This window comes from Agelaius phoeniceus, chromosome 8, assembly GCF_051311805.1.
Source record: "Agelaius phoeniceus isolate bAgePho1 chromosome 8, bAgePho1.hap1, whole genome shotgun sequence".
Taxonomy (NCBI): Eukaryota; Metazoa; Chordata; class Aves; order Passeriformes; family Icteridae; genus Agelaius; species Agelaius phoeniceus.
Genome location: NC_135272.1, coordinates 14,055,575 through 14,073,492, shown reverse-complemented (window position 1 = coordinate 14,073,492; position 17,918 = coordinate 14,055,575). Strand labels below are relative to the sequence as shown.

General features: G+C 46.1%; 1 protein-coding gene across 2 annotated transcripts; it reads right to left on the bottom strand.

Moving 5' to 3' along the window:
- Positions 1-333: 333 nt before the first annotated feature.
- IVNS1ABP (influenza virus NS1A binding protein) lies at positions 334-16,912 on the bottom strand. 2 transcript variants are annotated; one of them, XM_054638262.2, is made up of 15 exons: positions 16,657-16,912; positions 10,930-11,161; positions 9,624-9,750; positions 9,143-9,312; positions 8,980-9,055; positions 8,100-8,273; positions 7,585-7,710; positions 6,107-6,214; positions 3,929-4,055; positions 3,198-3,422; positions 2,999-3,120; positions 2,713-2,839; positions 2,499-2,630; positions 2,186-2,359; positions 334-1,773 (listed from the first exon to the last, which is right to left on the bottom strand). In XM_054638262.2, exons 3-15 carry the CDS (start codon positions 9,732-9,734, stop codon positions 1,520-1,522), a joined length of 1,926 nt encoding a protein of 641 aa, XP_054494237.1. In that variant the 5' UTR covers positions 9,735-9,750; positions 10,930-11,161; positions 16,657-16,912; the 3' UTR covers positions 334-1,519. The 2 variants fall into 2 exon arrangements, with proteins under 2 accessions (XP_054494237.1, XP_054494238.1); XM_054638263.2 differs by lacking the exon at positions 16,657-16,912 and adding an exon at positions 11,612-11,843.
- Positions 16,913-17,918: the final 1,006 nt, after the last annotated feature.

The window sequence follows — 17,918 nt, the reverse complement described above, 5'->3', positions numbered from 1 at the left end:
GTGGCTCTGCCCAGTCCCTGTGGATTCAAGTGCATCACAGTCCTGCCCAGGACCCTGTGCCAGGGACTGGGGTGGAATCCCTGTTGGAGCACAGTGACTGTGCAGGGCTGTTCCCATGGGGGTTCTCCAGCCCTGGGAGTGGGGTGGGGATGTTGGTTCAAAGGTGCTGATGGGGGCAGCTGCAGCACATGCTAGCTGGGGAGGGCTGTTGTGGAAGATGAGTCTTCTGTTGCCCACTCTCTTTCTAGCTCTCCCTGCCTACACCCATCAGAAATGTCACTTTTTGTCTCTCTTCAGACACCACCTCCCTGAAGAAAAGGACACACAGCCAGGTCAGGGCACGCCTGTGGTGCAAGGGTTTCCCAAAAGGTACCTTTAATGTGTTTGCAGCAGCAGCAAGCAGTCAGTGCTAGTTTTGGCACCCAGAGTTAGATGTGCAGCACTACACATTAGACACCAAGTCATCCCACCCCAATGTTTGATCCATAGGAACAGAGAAAGTGAACTAAAACAGGACTATGAGCACATACAAAATCAAGTTATTTGTGTTCTATCACACTTCCAGCTGGTAATATTAGAAAAATAAACTTAAGACAGGTACTACAACACATTTTCTTTGCCAGCTGGCAAGAGTTTAAAACCCATGAGAACCCCCCCTCCCCAAACTCTTATTGTTGTACAAAGATCAGCTCACCCAGAGTAACAAAACTGCTGTACAGAAAGCATGCTCTGCATTCTCCTCAAAACACTTGGAGCCAGAATCCTTTTCCCACCCTAGAAAGTCTGGGTGTGTCATGTCCAGAATCCCTATGCAGCTCTAAGGAAGGTGGTGCAGACTAACTCAACTATTGCAGCAGAGGCAGCAGCTCACCTGTGGGGGCAATCCACTGTCCCACTCGGGCTCTAGAAACTCCAAGACTGTCTCTGTTTCAATCACCATTTATCTGCCATTTGCATTTCAACAGACAAAATACTCTGCTGAGTATATAAAAACTGTTATAAAAAGGCAATTGTAAAAGATAAGGTATTAGCAGAGGCATGTCAGCTTTTTTTAATAAAAAAAATAGCCATTATATCTATTTAAATAAGGCTTCTTGTTACAGATTGTTCCAGTTACTGAAGGAAACCAAGGCCTGATGAAAGGAAAAAACATTATCCCCCACAAATTTTACCCTTCCTGCCCCAAGAACACACCTCCAAGAAGTCATCCAATGTGCAAAGTGACAAATACTGGGGGAAACTCCTGAAATGATATGCCCAGTCTAGTTTCTCCTGCATTATCATCAAAATCTTAAAACAAAACCAAAACCTTTAAAGATCTAAAATACACAAAAAACCCCTTCATCTCAATATTTTTTCCAAAACAAATATATACAGCACGTTAATATGCAATATGCAAAAGCTCTGTGTTGCTGTTGGCAACATCTATGCCCTCCCCACCCCTATTCACAGGTGTACCTCTAACTGAAACACAATTACATCACTAAGCCTGTTAGTTTGAAAAGGGAATTTAATTCACTTAAAACTTGTAAATTTTGGTGTAGGGGCTCCACTCATTTGACTCTGGATTGTAGACCTCAAGTGTGTTCAAGAACTCGTTGCCATCAAAGCCCCCCACTGCATAAATGGTGTTGGCCACGGTGGTGATGCCAGCGTTGCTCCTTGGCGTGGTCATGCTGCCCATCATCTTCCACTCGTTCCTGGCAGGGTCGTACATCTCCACGCAGTTCACCGCGTGCGTGCCATCGAATCCTCCAGCCACAAAGAGCTTCCCTGTGGGAGGAAAGGGAGCCATGCTCACTGCTCAGCACCAGCTGGCCCTGTGCTCCCACAGGAGGCTCGACAAAGCCCCAAGGGAGCCAGGTGTTGGCACAGACCTTGGCCTGGTCAAGGTCTGCACTTATAGGAGCGATCTGCTTTGGGTCTCCTGCCCAGGAATTTGATTCAGAGTAAGAGCAAAGTATAAATTCAAACAGGTGCAGCTCTAGAAGCTGCACAGTGACACTTTCAAAACAAAGAGGTGCAGTGAATGTCCCACAACCAAGAGGTTTTTCTTTTTACTTAAAACTGGGCATTTAACCAGGCTCCTACTGTATTGTTTCCTGCCCAGAAAGGAGCACAGCTTTGTATTCTACTCGCATCAGAGCAGACATGAAAGGCCCCGAGGCAGCAGCCCCAGCCCTACCATCACGGACAGCCGCGCCGGCGCCGCGCCGTGCCACGTTCATGGGCGCCATCAGGGTCCAGGTGTTGTTCTCGGGGTTGTAGCGCTCCACGCTGTTGAGGCAGTTCCACGACTCGGCCCCGCCGATGATGTACAGGTACCCCCCCAGCTCACACACGGCCGACTGGTGCCTCCCTGCAACCAAAGCCAGCACAGTCAGCCACCAGCACCAGCAGCTCAAAGGGGCAATTTTGGTTTTTGTAGTTCTTGGTTTGGTGCAGTTCTGCAACTGCCCTTTTCTCCCCATTCCTGCCCAGCTCCCCAGCAAACTTACGGATGTTAAGGGGAGCACAGCTCGTCCAAGCCTTTGTTACGGGATCAAACACATCACAGTTCTTCAGTCCTTTCTGGCCATAGGGATCAGAACCACCCACAATGTACAGCTTTCCGTTCAGGGCACACACTCCTGTTGATACAGGACAGAATGGCAAGTGAGTAAGAACTGGCTGAGTCTCCACCCCCCCAGTCAGGCACCGCAGAGGCCTCACCTGCGTTGCAGCGGTTGGTCCGCAGCTCCGGAACAGGGGTCCAGTCATCAATGTCGGGCTCGTACATCTCTCCACAGCTCAAATCATCCGAGTGGCCATTTGACCCACCCACAACGTACAGCTGCCCCTGAGAGGAACAAACCAACACCCGTCAGCTCTCAGCACACCAGGCAGCTTGTGAGCACTCAGGCAACCGTGGAACTACAGAGAAACAACTTTAGAGCCATCCTGTTCAGGGTGCCCTGTTCAGCTCAGCCCGGGTGCGGGCTTGCTCCACCCCACACACCATCAGCACCGCCATCTGGAACCGGGCCCTCGGCGTCCTCATGGGTGCGATGAACGTCCAGGTGTCCTTCTCGGGGTCGTAGCACTCCACGGTGCGCAGGCACTCCTCCCTGTTGTAGCCCCCTGCAAGCGAGAGGTTACTGGCCCCGCATTCAGAGGCACCAGCCCACCCCCGGCCCAGCACCCCTGCCCCGGCTCACCCGCTGCAATGAGCTTGCCGTTGAGCTCGGCCGTGCCCAGCCCCGAGCGCGCGTACTGCATGGGGGACATGGGCTTCTCAATGAGGTCGCTGGGCTGCAGCTCGAAGCTCAGGCTCTTCAGCAGCCGGGGGGTGCTCGAGGGGGAGCTCTGGGGGCTGTTGCGGCCGTGCAGGAAGATGACACACAGCACCCCGTCCAGCACGGCCAGGCACAGGTACGTGTTACCTGTGGGGACAGCACACCGCCACCCTCAGCACGGTGCCACGGGAAGGGCACTGAGCTGGATGCCAAATGGGCTCTGCTGCTTGTGCCACTCCCCTTGGCAGCACAGAAACTTCATTTTTTCAGGTTACTGCTTCCAGAAGTGTTATTGACAACTATGCTTTAGATACTGAAAGAGCACTTGAAGGACGTAAAACAGCAACTTAAACATGTGCTGGGAGTCTCCTTGCACACACCGAGCAAACAGCTCTGCTAATTAACTATGGGCTGCCTCCTTAGGATTTTCTGGGAAAATGATGACACACCATGGATTTAGTTGATAAGGAACTGAAATGTGTGTCATCCCAGTTTAGGTACATCAGAAGCATCCTACAAATTACTTGTATCATCAGTAAGAAGAAACACCTCAGCATTCCTTAGAGATGTGAAGGAAATCCCCAGGGAGCAGAAGGTGGCAGGTACCCAAGAGGAGACACATCTATTAGACAACCCCTGCCCCTGTTACTCACTCGAAGTCTTCTCTGAAGCAATGATTTTCCACTCGTGTTTAGGACTCTGAACAGTAGCATTTGGAGAAAGACTTCCAGAGGAGCTGCTACTGATCTGCTTGTGATCATTCTCACGTGGTGGCCTCTTCTGCAAAATCAAAAGGCAGCTACAGAAACCTAGCCAGAGACTACAGCTCCTTCTACCTCTGCTTCTCTGAGACACTGTGTAGCTACTCCAGAGCACACTTGTCTACGCCTCCGCAGAGCAGCATTTATAGCACACCTATATTTTCAGCAGAACATCTTGCCTGCCCAGCAACAGTGGCCAAAAACCACCCTACACTTTTCTCCTGGAACTCACTTTATCCTGTGACTACAGCTTTATACTGCTGGTGCTGGACTGCAAATCCCTGAAGTGAGTGAGCATTTCTAGCAGGATTTACAAATATAAGGAACACACAGCTGGAGAGAACTGAGCTACCACACAGGAGCCTCACTCCCAAGCTTTGCTTCTGGAACTTGAGTTAATTATATAATGCTGTTTGGAAGTGAATAAACTATTCTCTTCATTCCCTGAAGACAAACTAATTTCACCTCAGTTCCCCTCTGTGCTCAGATTAGCTGTTTCTTGGATTTTATTCCCTTGATACTTCCACTAACAAGAGATTTCTGCTTTCTTTTCATCTCCAATTAAATTTCTACTATAGTTTACATTATTTTACTCTATTAAGAAAAAACTCAAAATTCCCAGTTTCAGCACAGTTGGCTGGGTTGTTGAGGCTCTTCCTGAAGCACAGAAGTTACCGTGCTGTCTATACTGTTCAGCAGCAGAGTTTATGACCACAGTCCCAAGTCTGTGATGCTTGCACAGTTCCCTGGAGCCTGATCTCCATGGAAACTGTCACAAGTCTTCAGAAACACATCACCTAACTCAGATAACCTCACACAGAGGAGTTGGATTGCTAAGCTCAGCTCACCATGACAAGCAGCGTGCTTGTAGAGAGCTTTTTTTTTTAATTTCTGAACCTTTATCCAATTAACCACTTAAGCTCTTATCTTTAAATTGCAGCAACAGACAATCCAAAGTTTTGTAATTTAAAAATGTAAAAGTTACAATTTTTCTAGGATTGGCATCTAGGGGATTTTTAGTGTTACTTCCCTCAACTGTTTAGGATGTCTGGAGTTGGTGACTTTTCTTATTAGAAAGGATTTATGGAAAAATGTTGAGAAGTCCTGGTCTTAGTTCTGAAAATGAACTTTCTTAACATTCACCTCTCTGCTTCTAAGCATTACAAATGGTATCCAGAGGTGGAGAACATGTGAAGGCCTTCTAAAAACAATTAACAAACTAGAAAATTAGCTGGCTTTTCCTTTTCCTCTCATTTCACTTCTAAAATCCACATACTGGGATGGACAGTGTTTTACACATTAGCTAAGAATTGCATGAAGGAAACCTTTTGTATGAACATGTTTCACTGTTATAAAATATTACAATGTATTTGCTTCAAATTCATAAATTTAAACCAAGCTAATTTGTATAAAGCAACTGATAATTTACAACTGTTAGTCCTTTTTAATTCTATCTTAGCCTGCATTTGTACTAAGCCATGTGGTTTTCTTGAGTTCAGAAGGATTACACCTGGTAAGAAATAAAAAATAAAATGGTAACAAAAGACCTCTCAAAAAGCACAGGAGTGATTTGCACTCAGTCAAAGCATCAGAGAGATTTGGCAGCTACACCACCAGTGCAGCTGAACAAAAGAAGCGGACGCTGGCAGCTGAAGGATTAGAACTTGGATCTGGAATCTTTTTCTAGGCCCAAATTTACCAAGACACATTCCCCACTGCAAACCAAGCAGTCCCTGTTTCTCTACAGTCTCTGGGAACTCTACAAGGTCTCAGCTGACTTCCTACAACTGAGTGCTTGTCTGCCTCTTCTTTCTTCTAACAGCCAGGATTGATTTTGAAGTCAGAATTAGAGCACTCTGTTGTGCAAAGGCTGAGAGCCCAGCCTGCCAAAGAGACAGAAGCTGAGAGCACATCATGGCCTGCAGCAGCTCCCAGCCAGACACCTTCTCCTGCTGCATTTCTCCACTACAGCACCTGCTGCCTTCTCTGCCAGCAGAACACAGGACTTCAGGTGTGCTGTAAACTGCTCCAGTCTACCTGGGGTTACCTGAGACTGTCTGCAATTGGTACCTGCACAAACTGAATGTGGTCATCATCACTGCCATACACCTCAGCCTGTCCATCTAGCAGATTTCCATCAAGCAGCTTGTGATCAGCTGAGTAGTACAGCGTTTGCACCTGCAAAAACAACAACAGAACACCCATGTGGCTGCTGTCTCTGTGCTCCTCAGCTACAGGCACATTACCCCAGGCACCACACTGCTCGTCAGCTCATCTCAAGCTCGCACAGTGGCAAAACTAAAAGGAAGCAGATGTCATGGTGGCAATCTTCAAAATAGGGAGTGAAGGTTCCTTACTTTCTCAGCTTGAGAGAAATCTTCATTTTCCATGGGCTTCTGCTGTTTTCCCAGCACAGAAACATTAGACAAGCAAAAGGCAAATTAATTTGCAGTTACACAAATTCACAGTCTCATGCAAGCATTTTCCTTATCCCTGCACACAAGTTTTCTGCTATGAAAAATACACATATTTATCTCCATCAAAAAAGGCCAAGAGAAGCCAACAGACTCTAAAAGAAAGGTATGGGAATGAGGGAAGACAACACAAATTTAAGTTCTGGAAGAAACTGTTGTCCACCACTGAAACCAGATGCAGCTGTTTCAACGAAACGCATCTTAATTTCAACATGATGTTTTAAATTAGTTTCTCCAAGAGGAAATATACACTTGAGATTATATGACAGCATCAACATGTACTTTTGCCTAGACAAGTGTTTCTGGGGATCTTTTGTCCTTGTAATATCAGATTTTGAAAATTTTGAAGAATTTCACAAGATTTGGTAAAGTCCGTTTGCTGGAGCCAATTAAAAATTTTATCTCCCCAATAATTTTGCCATTAAACACTGCCCAGGCTACATCTACCATTAGTATTCATGAGAAAAGCCATTTAACAACACACAAGTTTGAAAATAATGCATCCTGTAAAGGAGTAAGTAAACACCATTAAATCATCATGATCGTTCTCTGCCCACAGCGGATTTTCTTAGGAGCACTGGGGCAGGACTGCTGCTTCTGTACGTGTCAATACACTTGAGGCTCTTCTTGGTTCTTCAGCCTTGGTATCCTAGTTTTGTTAATAAACCTATGGGGAGATAAACCAACGGGGAGGAACAACCATTAGAAGCTTTTACCTACTGTGCATCTACAAGCAAAACCTGCAAAGGAAAACATCACCAATCTATGGCAAGTCTCAGTACCACCTCCCCAAACTAAAGCAGATACAGGCCACTCTCAGGCTACTATACAGCAACGGGGAGCAAAAAGGAAAGTGAAGACCAGACTGAACAGTGCATTCAGCTCACCTGAACACCCCCCCAGTTTCTCAGCTTAGGGGTACCTACAGCAAAATTTAAATTCTTTAGGGTCAGTTAAAAAAGTGAAGGGGGTAAAAAAAAAAAGAAAAAAAAAGGGATCATCCTTCATATTGGCTTTTTTGGGGTTTTTTTTTTTAATGATTAATCCAGAAATCCCATTTTCTTAAAGACTAACCTCTTCCATTAGATCTTCCAGGTTGCCTCCGTTCTCCCAGATGCTGCGCTGTACCCAGTTGATTACCTTTGTGTACAATTTGCCATTGCTGGGTAGGCCAACATTGTCTTCCAGCATTATTTCAAGCTTGAGGGAGAAGACAAAAGATTATTTAATCTCTAGGAATTCTGTAGGAATTCACTCTCTCCCTGTAGCATGCTGTAGTTTACAAAGTGAGCACAACTCTCTCTTAACCACAGAGCCAGAGAACACCACAAGGAGCTTTCAGCCTATGGAACTAAGCAGCACATTTAAATACAATCACCTTTTACACCTGGAAAGGGTGACAGCATATGTTCTCTAGAGTTAAGGTTCACAGCACTAAGAATAGGACACAGATCCAAAATTGTCACATTACTGGCAGCAGTCAGTACACCAAGCTTTCCTGCCCCCAAAAGGGAAGGAAATCCTAGTTGCTCCTCAGGTTGCTTTTTGGAAATCCTCTATCAGAAGGAATTCTCCAAACTGAAGCTAACCTTTAACCGTGGGAGCTTGAGAAATTCCTCCTGTTCTGAAATCTCTACAAGGTGTTCCTGGATGTAGCCATCGATCTTGTTCAACAGCCGGGAGTCTCCCATGCAGCTGGCGAAGTTGCGGTACGAGATGCAGCTCTGCACGTCCATCTTGGACAGCAGATAGTCCCCACAAACCTGGCAGTGCAAGCAGACAGTTTTTATACATTTACATTACCTATCCCAACATACAGCAGCTGTTTTCTAACTGCAGAGTCGTGACTCTGCTGTCATCCCCATGCCAGTGCTGTACAGGGAATGTTGCCTTCCACAGAAATATGCACATCTTAAATGAAAAATTCAGACACATTTGGAAGCTACTGACATCTGCATTGACCCCACGCTCTTCTACTGAACACCTATTCAAAACTACTTCTCATCAGGTGAGGTAATGATCCCAACTCCCTTTTTAAGGGTACCCCTGTCTGCAGCTAAGGGTATTTCCAAAGTCAAGCACTACCAAATTTATGTTCAGGAGTGTGCGAATTATTCTTTTTTCTGACAGATTTACAGGTTTGTTCATGCTCCCAACACAACCAAGCACAGCACTGCTGCCACAGACCTGAAGGTAAGGAATCAGCCAAGATTTAAAGCTGTTTTTCTTACATAGGTGCACAAATACAAAACATGACTTCAGGGAACACCCTGGCACCTAGACAGTTCAAGTGGAAGCAACACATCCAGCTGGCACCAAATCAGTACAGTGCTAAGGAACATCTACAGCAGCTTTGTGCTGAGCAATTCTTCCATAGAAGCATCAGGTTTTGGCTCACTAACACCAAAAGGTGCAATGCTGTCAGCCTGGGAAGGCAGAATGGACTTCCAGGAGAGCTGAGAACCATACCTGCTTAACCCTCTCCATCTTCAATTTCTTTGCTGCAGAGTATACATCTTTCACCAGCTCTTTATCAGCTTTTAACCTATTAAACAGAGAAATTTACCTCTTATTATTCTGATTTTTCAAATCAAAGTCTATCCTCTCTCTAGTTACCATGAGAACTACTTACTGAGCAGTATAGGCATAATTCAACAGAACTTCAACAGCTTCTGGGTTGAGATCATCAAATTTCACATGGGAAACTCCATGACAGTCGCTGTCAGTGTTGAAGATTTCGAACAGGTAGGGACTGCAGCATGCCAGCACGGCTCGGTGCGCCAGCATCTCGTGTCCACACACCTTTATGTCAAACACAAACAAGAAGCCCAAGTGCTGGTGAGGAGTTTTTGTAATTACCTTTGCATTTTCACAACATGAAGGCCTACTCAGGTGAGTGCCACAGTTCAAATCAATTTTTCAAATCAACAGTCTCCAGCTGAAAGCTGGGATCGCTTCTCTCCAAGCGCATCCCATTTGGGTTTTTTTTAGTATGCATTTTTCAGAGAAATGGGCTTCTAAAACCTCCCATCTCCCAGTCTGTGAAGCAACAGCTCCACGTGGTGTAACCCCCACATCCCCCCAGGCTCCCCAGCGGGGCAGGGCACAGGTACCTGGAGGCGGACGTCGCAGAACTGACCGCTCTTCCGTAAGGCGTTGAGTTTGGCAACAGACGACTCGATGAAGTTCTCATCCTCAAACATCAAATATCCGTTGGGAATCATTTTGGTGTTGGTCTGGCTGCACATGCAATGGGCAAAGGTTACACACACAGCATTTGGCTTCAGTGCAGCAGTACTAGCAACACTGTTTGCAAACAAACACTCGGGGCATTAATGGATTAATGATTTTCAGAGATTGAGGCCACATCCCTTCAGCAGGTACTGGGTTCAAAACCACAGGCTGAATCTGTGCCAGCTCTGTGGGAGCAAGCTGGGAATCACTGGATTACATGGATTCCCTTCCCTAAAGATCTTTTTTGGTAGATCCATCCCCAGCTATCATTATTCATCACCACTTTCTGCTCCCTACCACTCTGGTCCAGCTGCATTTTTTGCAGACACAAAACCCAGCTACACTGAAAAATAAGAACTGAGAATTTAAAGTAGCTTTTGAAGTAGAATAGATAGATAAACATTTTCTGTTTAATTTTATGAGTAATGAAATTACAGTATTTTAGAGCAGCTGGAAGTCATGAAAACATTATGACCAACAAAACAGACATAATTTAATACATTGTGAACACCAGTCATGTATTTTAAATCATCTCAAAGCTAGAACAACTTTGTTTGAAGACCTCAGCCATATACAGAGACACAACCTCAGGGAGATCAGTCAAAGACTGGGAAAATAACTTCAGGAAACTTTAATTTTTTTATCTGGAAGCTATTTCTTAGCTCCTTTAATTGATTCTTATTTAGTTAAGCACTTTCCAAATAAGAAGCTAATTAAGAACACTTAACTATTACCCTTACACGACCTAACGAATTTGAAATAGTAATTTAAAACAAAAAACAGATTTCTAAGTTTGAGCTGCTAACATACATAGAAGTACAGTTACCTTAAAAATCTTAGAGTATATGTAGGATTCTATTAATGTTACCAGAAACAATTTTTATTTCCACCTCAAGTTTAAGAAAATTCTGAAGATCACACTAAATACGAGAACTCCAAACCAGAAGTAGTGGATTGCAAAAATCAGTAATGAAAATACCAAAGCTCCCACAAAATACTTCTACTGTTAATCCATCTATTTTAAATTCACTTACTACTGCGAGTATTCAACCCTAAACTGGCAATAATAATCTTACAAACATCCATCTGTTGTGTTTTATTAAAGAAAAGACACCAAGATTTTAAATTTACATAATTTCAGCAGAAGTATTAACTACTGTATACACAATTAATGGTACAACTTACCAAGCAAATATATGACTGTAAATTTAAAATAGCCCAATGGTATCACTGTGTTAGAACAGAGCACTTGAGTTTCAGGATCTCCTGACAGGGAAGATGTTTGTGGAAATGCAAAAGCAGACGTGTGTTTGCAGATGCAATGTGGATTCCAAAACTATCAGGCTTGAAGATGATGTAATATAGTCCTTATGAGCTATAGACATGAATTTCTTCTGTGATAATCATGCATCATAACCTGCAATAAAGGAGAAGGTATCATGTAAGGACAACAAATAGCGCTGCCGCATATTTCACATAAAACTTGATTCACAGTCCTGACCCAAACAAACAAGTTTTTCTTCACAAACAAGTTGGGGTTGTTTTAGTGTTGTTGTTATTTTTTGAGGGGTTTTTTCCCCCACAAAAAGCAAGCAGCCTGAAAAATTCTATATTGACAGCAATATATCCTCGTGCCTAATAAGAAATCAACCACATCATCCTTATACCCCCGGAGACAAGAAAAGGGCTAAATTAGTGCTTAGGAAAAAAGTCAGAAGAGCTGAATCCCATTTTTAGCCAATCCCTTACCAACTCTGCCCTTCAGCACATCCTATTATCACTACTCCTTCCACAAGTAGGTAACTCACATGTAACACAACAGAAATTACTCCATTTTATAAAAGAACACAATCCACAAGCCTCCTACCTTCGGCTCTTCTTGTGCTCATCTACTTATAGCCTTCTTCTACTGAATGCCTGAAATTGTCTGAAGATGGATTAAGGACATGTCTGAAATGACTGGGCATGTCTCCAGTCTCTGCTACTTCCAGAAATTATAAAGTCAGGAATCTGTATGGCAGCTTTCTTTGGTAAAAGGTCTCTCTGCTGGGTTCTGGCTGAGCTCGGCACTGGCGGTGCAGACTGGGGTGGCTTTGCTGGGAATTCACATGCTGGTGGGCTCTTTATGCCAGGATTTTTTGGGGAGGGGAGAAGAGGAGGAGGAGCAGCAGCAGGGAGGGAACAGGCAACAAACACTCACTCTGGAACTTTCCATGACCCTGGTGCCACCTCAGGAAAACATCAATCACTTCAGTTCCAACACTATATTTGTATCCACAGAATAAATGCCACATTCGGAACTGGGTTTCCTAAAAATAGGTGCAGCTCATTTCTCCTTGTCAAAAACTAAAAGTGCCCTGCAAGAAAACCTTGTGACCGTGGTGCGTGGCCAGAGCTCAGCCCAGGGTGACTTTGGCAGGAGCAGTACCTGCCCGGTGCCTGGTGCAGCCCAGTAGCTCCAGCAGGAGGCTGATTCCTGGGAGCAGCAGAGGGCATTGTCCCACCACGTACAGCTCACGGACACTGCCTCCATTCCCACAGCCTCAGCCAGCAGAGAACCACGCAGGCAGAGCAAACAGTGGCAGAGCTTGGCTCTGGAGCAGGCACAGCCACGCAGCCTGGAGAAGGGAACAGCTGCTCCCAAGCACAGCAGTGTCCCACATCAGGGGAACACAGCACCCGGAACGCTGGGCACTGCAGGAGCAGCACCCCTGCACACAACTTCCATCAACACACTGCAATGCCAGTGTGCTTCGCTGAGAAAGGAAATCTCACATAAAGGTGAGGTTAAGTAATAATAAATTAAGGTATATTCTTCTTGTAATCCTACAGGCAAGTTAAGAAGCTGACACCAAGCTCTATTAAACAAATATTGTTTAATTAGGCATTTGGCAGTCAACACTTCCCTGTCGGTACAACTGGCATAATCACTGCAATTTTTAAAGCAAGCAAACTTCTCAAAACAGAACCCAAGACTCTGATGTCCACACCTTCCCCAAAAATTCACCTCAACGAAAACATTTCAAGTCACAGGACAGCTAGTCAAGCTATTCTAACTAAATCCCACAATCAGCCTCGCTCAGTTTACATCTCTGGGCGTGTATTGTCACATTCCGCTGTAACACATCAGTTTTGTTTCCAATGTTCTAACTCTGCCACATGCACTTGTTTGAGACCTTGAAGGCCTAAGAAGGTCATCCAAAATAGTTCTGGATTGAAATGGAAGATTTGTCTGTTAAAACCCTCCTTTGTGCAAGACACCAATCCCATGCAGATGCATTTATGTCCCTAATGGTATTGTCCAATCTGAATATCTAGGAATATGAACATTTTGGAATTTGAATATCTTAATTATTGACACAGAGTTTCAACGCTGTTGTGTATGTCATGGCTAATATTATTCCTCAAAACAGCACTAAACAGCACAAGCAAATTCACAACTTTTCACATTTTGGTTTGGAGTACTGCTGCTAGAACTCAACCCAAACCATCAGCCAAAATTCACTGCAAAGTCAAGAATACTGCCTCTTCTGCATTAAAGGTCATAAACAGGTACTGCAAACAAACTCTTTCCTTTAAATTATTTTTTTAAATCGAAATCACTTTGTCATTACCTCCCCCTCCTTGCTTATACTCCTTTTTAGCTCAGCACATGAAGAACTCTGCGGCTTTTTTTTATAATTATCCAGGATTTTTAAATTCTTTTAAGCCAAGTGAGATGTTCCCAGATGACTGTCAGCCAGTGAAAGCCTGGTGCTTCTGACACCATGACTGTTCAAGCTCCATCCAAATGCACTTCTTTAAACATATTAAAGCTACAGAATTATCATTCCAGAATGGGAACAACACATTCCTTTGGAGAAAACTCCTACTTGAGAGCAGCTGTTCCCTTACTTTTAAAATGATGCAAAAAACTAAACAGTAATGCATAAACTCTGGATTTTTGTTGTAATTTTAACAGAAAGGACTGGTACTGGGGCTGGAGACTCCCTTGATCAAGAGCCGATCACACCAGGCTGAGGCAGGCCTGAAGTCACAGAACATCCACATGGTGTGTTCTGGCACCCCAGCTGTTCCCAGCACAGGAATGCAAGGACTCAAATGTCTGCCCAGCTGCTGGATTTTAAACACAGCCTTGTTGTAGTAACTGTGTTTCCTGAATGCCTCATGTTGTGCACAGACTGAGATTTTCCTTTGCCATGTACGCGTACCACTGGCCGTGAGCGAGTCACAGCTCATCATGCACTCAGAGATAAACTGGCTGCACATCCCGACTTCCAGAAGGGAGATTCCCTCCTTTTAAACTCCTCTATTCCACTGTATTTAAAGGTACATTTAAGAAAACCCACCTAAATAGCAATGCTACTGAGGCACAGTGATCCTCAGTGCTGCCCTGGGCATCTCCCCTGCAGAGCCTCCTGCAGGAGCTGCGGCCTCAGGTGACCACCAAGACAACAGAGTCACCTTGCCCACGACCTAACAACACAGGGACCATCTATTTGACCTCTCATCTTTAATAGAGCCCACTTTCCATGTGCAGTATTTGCTGTGCCAATTCTGCACAAACCTTTTAGTCAAATTAATGTGCTACTTCTTCAACTCACAGGTAAAGCACTACTTTGGGGGAGATACTTGATAATCTTTTGATTTAACATCAATACTTGCTGATGTAATGACAGATATTTGATTGACACTTGTGAAACAAAAATGGAATTTAACACCCAGCCGGAGCTTTCTGGCTTGTGACAGCCCAGCTCAGAAGAAATGTAGGTCACACCTACGACTGCTCACCGTCCATTATCTGTATCAGAATATAAAACCAAACGTCCTCAAAACATTTATTTCATACATTATCATTTATTTATGGTAAAAACACATCATCTTTTCATGTCTGAGTATGCAATCAAGACATTTATTAACATACTTTACACCACTAAAGAGGCACAGCCTCTTTATACCAGTAATCTAAAGTAAGACTCGGAATTTACAACAATTTTGTTTTGCTTATTCACTTTTCAGTTGTTTTCCACTAAAGATTTAGTCTCACTGATAACTACGACTTGTAGACAAAATTTTTCTATTTCACTGCACAACAACCTTAGTCATGCTCCCATGCCAACAGTGAGGACAGGGAGAGGGAAGATGGAATATTTGCTATCACTGGTTAGGAATTGAAGAGGAATGACAGAGTACTGTGGACATTTTCCAAAATCTCTTACATGCAGCCCGGGAAAGGTGCAATGCTTGGACGGCCCTCTATAGAAAGCAAGCCCAGAGAGCTCTTCCAAACACATTTATGCATGCAGACTTTAAAAATTTATAAGCAGCAGGCTTGATGCTTGAATGTTACTGCTGTTCCAGCGACAACCCTCAGCTGCAACACTCCGGCTGCTCATTCAGCGCTGGCTTCCAGGTCTGGCCTCCCACGCTTCTAAGCCCTAGCTCTGGCCATTAGTTCCCTTTTCACACTGGTTCTGCCCTTCCTCTCCCTTCCCACTTCATACTTTTGCTGTTGCTGTCACAGTCCTTATCTACATCTCTTTTTCAACCTGCCTCACATTCAGTCGACTAAAATCTGAGTTCTTTCCTTCCCTTTGTCCACCCCCTGGGTCTATTTTTTTATTAACACAGGCTTCTCACAGTTCTCCAAACATCTGTCACACAACCAAATCACTGAGTTTTGTTTATATGTCCTCCTTGTCTTCCACCCCCATTCTGGGCAGTTTTTGCCTTTCTTACCATCTCCTGCTCCTTAAGAATTCCAGCTGATGAAAATAAAATCAGACTTAATTACAGCAGCTAGTACACAGCTTCCTAACTAGAAAATATTCCCTGACTGTTGCATCCTGCGCTCCAGGAGTCAGGCTCGTGGCTACAAAATCTGCTTTTGAAAATTAAACCAATCTCACCACCGAAGCACCACATCCTGCTTGCTTTTTTATTTTCAAGCTTCTGACAGAAGAGAATAGATGTGGTGTCTACACACCCATCACTGCAAACAAGAAAAAAAACCGTCCTCCCTTCACAAACCACACAAACAAGGAGTGACATGAGACTGTATTTCCATTAGTCTATCACCACACATCTCCTTAGGAAATACCTCGGATGTTTCGCCTCTCATTGCCAGTATTTTTCTACCCTGCATGAAATTACAGCCAATTCATATTTATTATCTGTGGAAATGCTGGGTGAAGGAACAGCAAAAGTGCCAATGCAAAGGCATTTTCTACCTTGAAGCGCCTCTGAAAATTCTAAAAAACTCTGGAAATTGGTGCATGAAGACAGAAAATACTGTACACCTCCCAAAAAACCCTAAAAAATCCAAAATCAAACCGCTCTGGTCATTCACCCTCATCAGCTTTCCCCAGAAGCACTAATGTGAGCTGACAGCCACTATTATCTCCCACTTCCTAGAACTGGTAGAGATGACAGGGAGGGTCATGGCACTGGCAAACAGCTCTCAGCACACGCCGCTCATCCCGGGGCGGCTATTTCCTCCAAAGTCCAGGATTCCCGCGATTCTCTTTCCTCCCCCCGCCATTCACGGCACGGGTTTAGGAAGACGCCTCTCTGCGGCTGCAGCGTGGCGCTGGAAGAGGCAGCGCCTGACCTTGGCCCCGCACCCGCGGGGAACCCGGGAACTCCCGGCCGGGGGCTACACCGCATTCCCCGGCTGCCGGGGCCCGCCCGTTCCCCCGGCACAGAGGGAGCGGCCTCACGCCCTTCAGGCCATGCGGGCAACTCCGCGGCCCAAGAAAACGGGCCACGAAAAAGCAACAAAAGCGCCGCGGGGCCGCAGGGGCTGCGGTTCCCCGAGCGCGGGGCGCCCGCCCGGGCCGCCGCTTCCGCCCGCTGCCCAGCGCCGAACAAAGCGCGGCCGCACGGCCCCTGCCCGGCCCCCGCCCGCCGTACCTGGTGCCTCTGGGCGCGGACGGCGCTGAACATATTGGGAGCCTCCAGAATGCGGGGGAAGAAGACTCGCAGGCGCAACCCCGGCTGGCCGGGAAGGAGCAGCGGAGGAACAGAGGGAGCGGAGAGCGGACGGCGCGGCGCTGCCGATGGAAGGCGGGAGCGGAGTGGGTAAGCGAGGCCACGCGAGCTGCGGACACACGCAGAGCGCTGCGCCCCGGACCCTCCTCCTCCGGGAGGCGGGAGGAGAGCGGGGAGGGGAGGAGGCGGTGCTGGGGCGGCCACGGTCGGCTCCGCTCGACCGCGAAACGAGTCCGGCCGCCCCGCCCTCCGCGGCCCCTCCGCCTCCGGGCCGGCGGGAAGAGGCGCCGTGCCCGGCGGGGCTGAGGCGGAGGAAACGGTGGGGTGGGAGCGTCGTGCCCGTTTCTGCCCGTACCGGCTGCGGCCGTGAGTGTTGGTCGCAGCACTCAGCCACGAGCACAACTGGTTCAGTAAGCTTTCTCTTTCGGACCTGGTGCTGCCTGTTCTCCTCAGCCATGAGATCCTGCCTGCCGTGACACTCCCTCAGCCGTGACTCTCCCATAGCCATGTCAGCACCTCAGCTACAGGTCTCCCTCGGTCATTACTCCTCCTCAGCCACGACTCTCCTTCACCCGTTTGACCCCCTCAGCCATGCTGTCCCCTCAGCCATGCTGTCCCCTCAGCCATTGCTCCATTGCTCCTCCTCAGCCATGCTTCCCCCTCAGCCATCGCTCCTTCTCGGTCATGAACCCCCTCAGCCACAACATTCCCTCATCAATCTGGGCTGTTGTTCAAGGCATTATATCTGTTTGACCAAAAAATTTCCGTGTTTAATGTTGGGAGATCTCTCTGGGATTGCTCTCTCTTGTGAGGCCATGACAGCCCCATCCCACCTCGCCCCATCACCCTGGAGTCCCTCTGGGAACGACATTTTCCAGATGAACAGCATTTTCAACAGCTGGATGAGAAATTCACCCACACACTCTTCAGGATAAATTCTGTCTTTCCATGGAAATTAATTTTTAAACATCCTTGATAAACGAGGGGTATTTGAAGCCTTGTCTGTTATGTGTTTGCATGCAAGCTCCTGATTCATGGCTGGGCCTGAGAGCTGCTGCAAGATCATCATAAATAATCCATGGGCTGGGTAAAGTCTGAGGATCCATGTTTGCTTCCTGATTTAAAGTGCCAAGGTCACCTGGAAGGCAGCGCACACTTCCCTGTGCGACTTCCCTGAGTGCTTC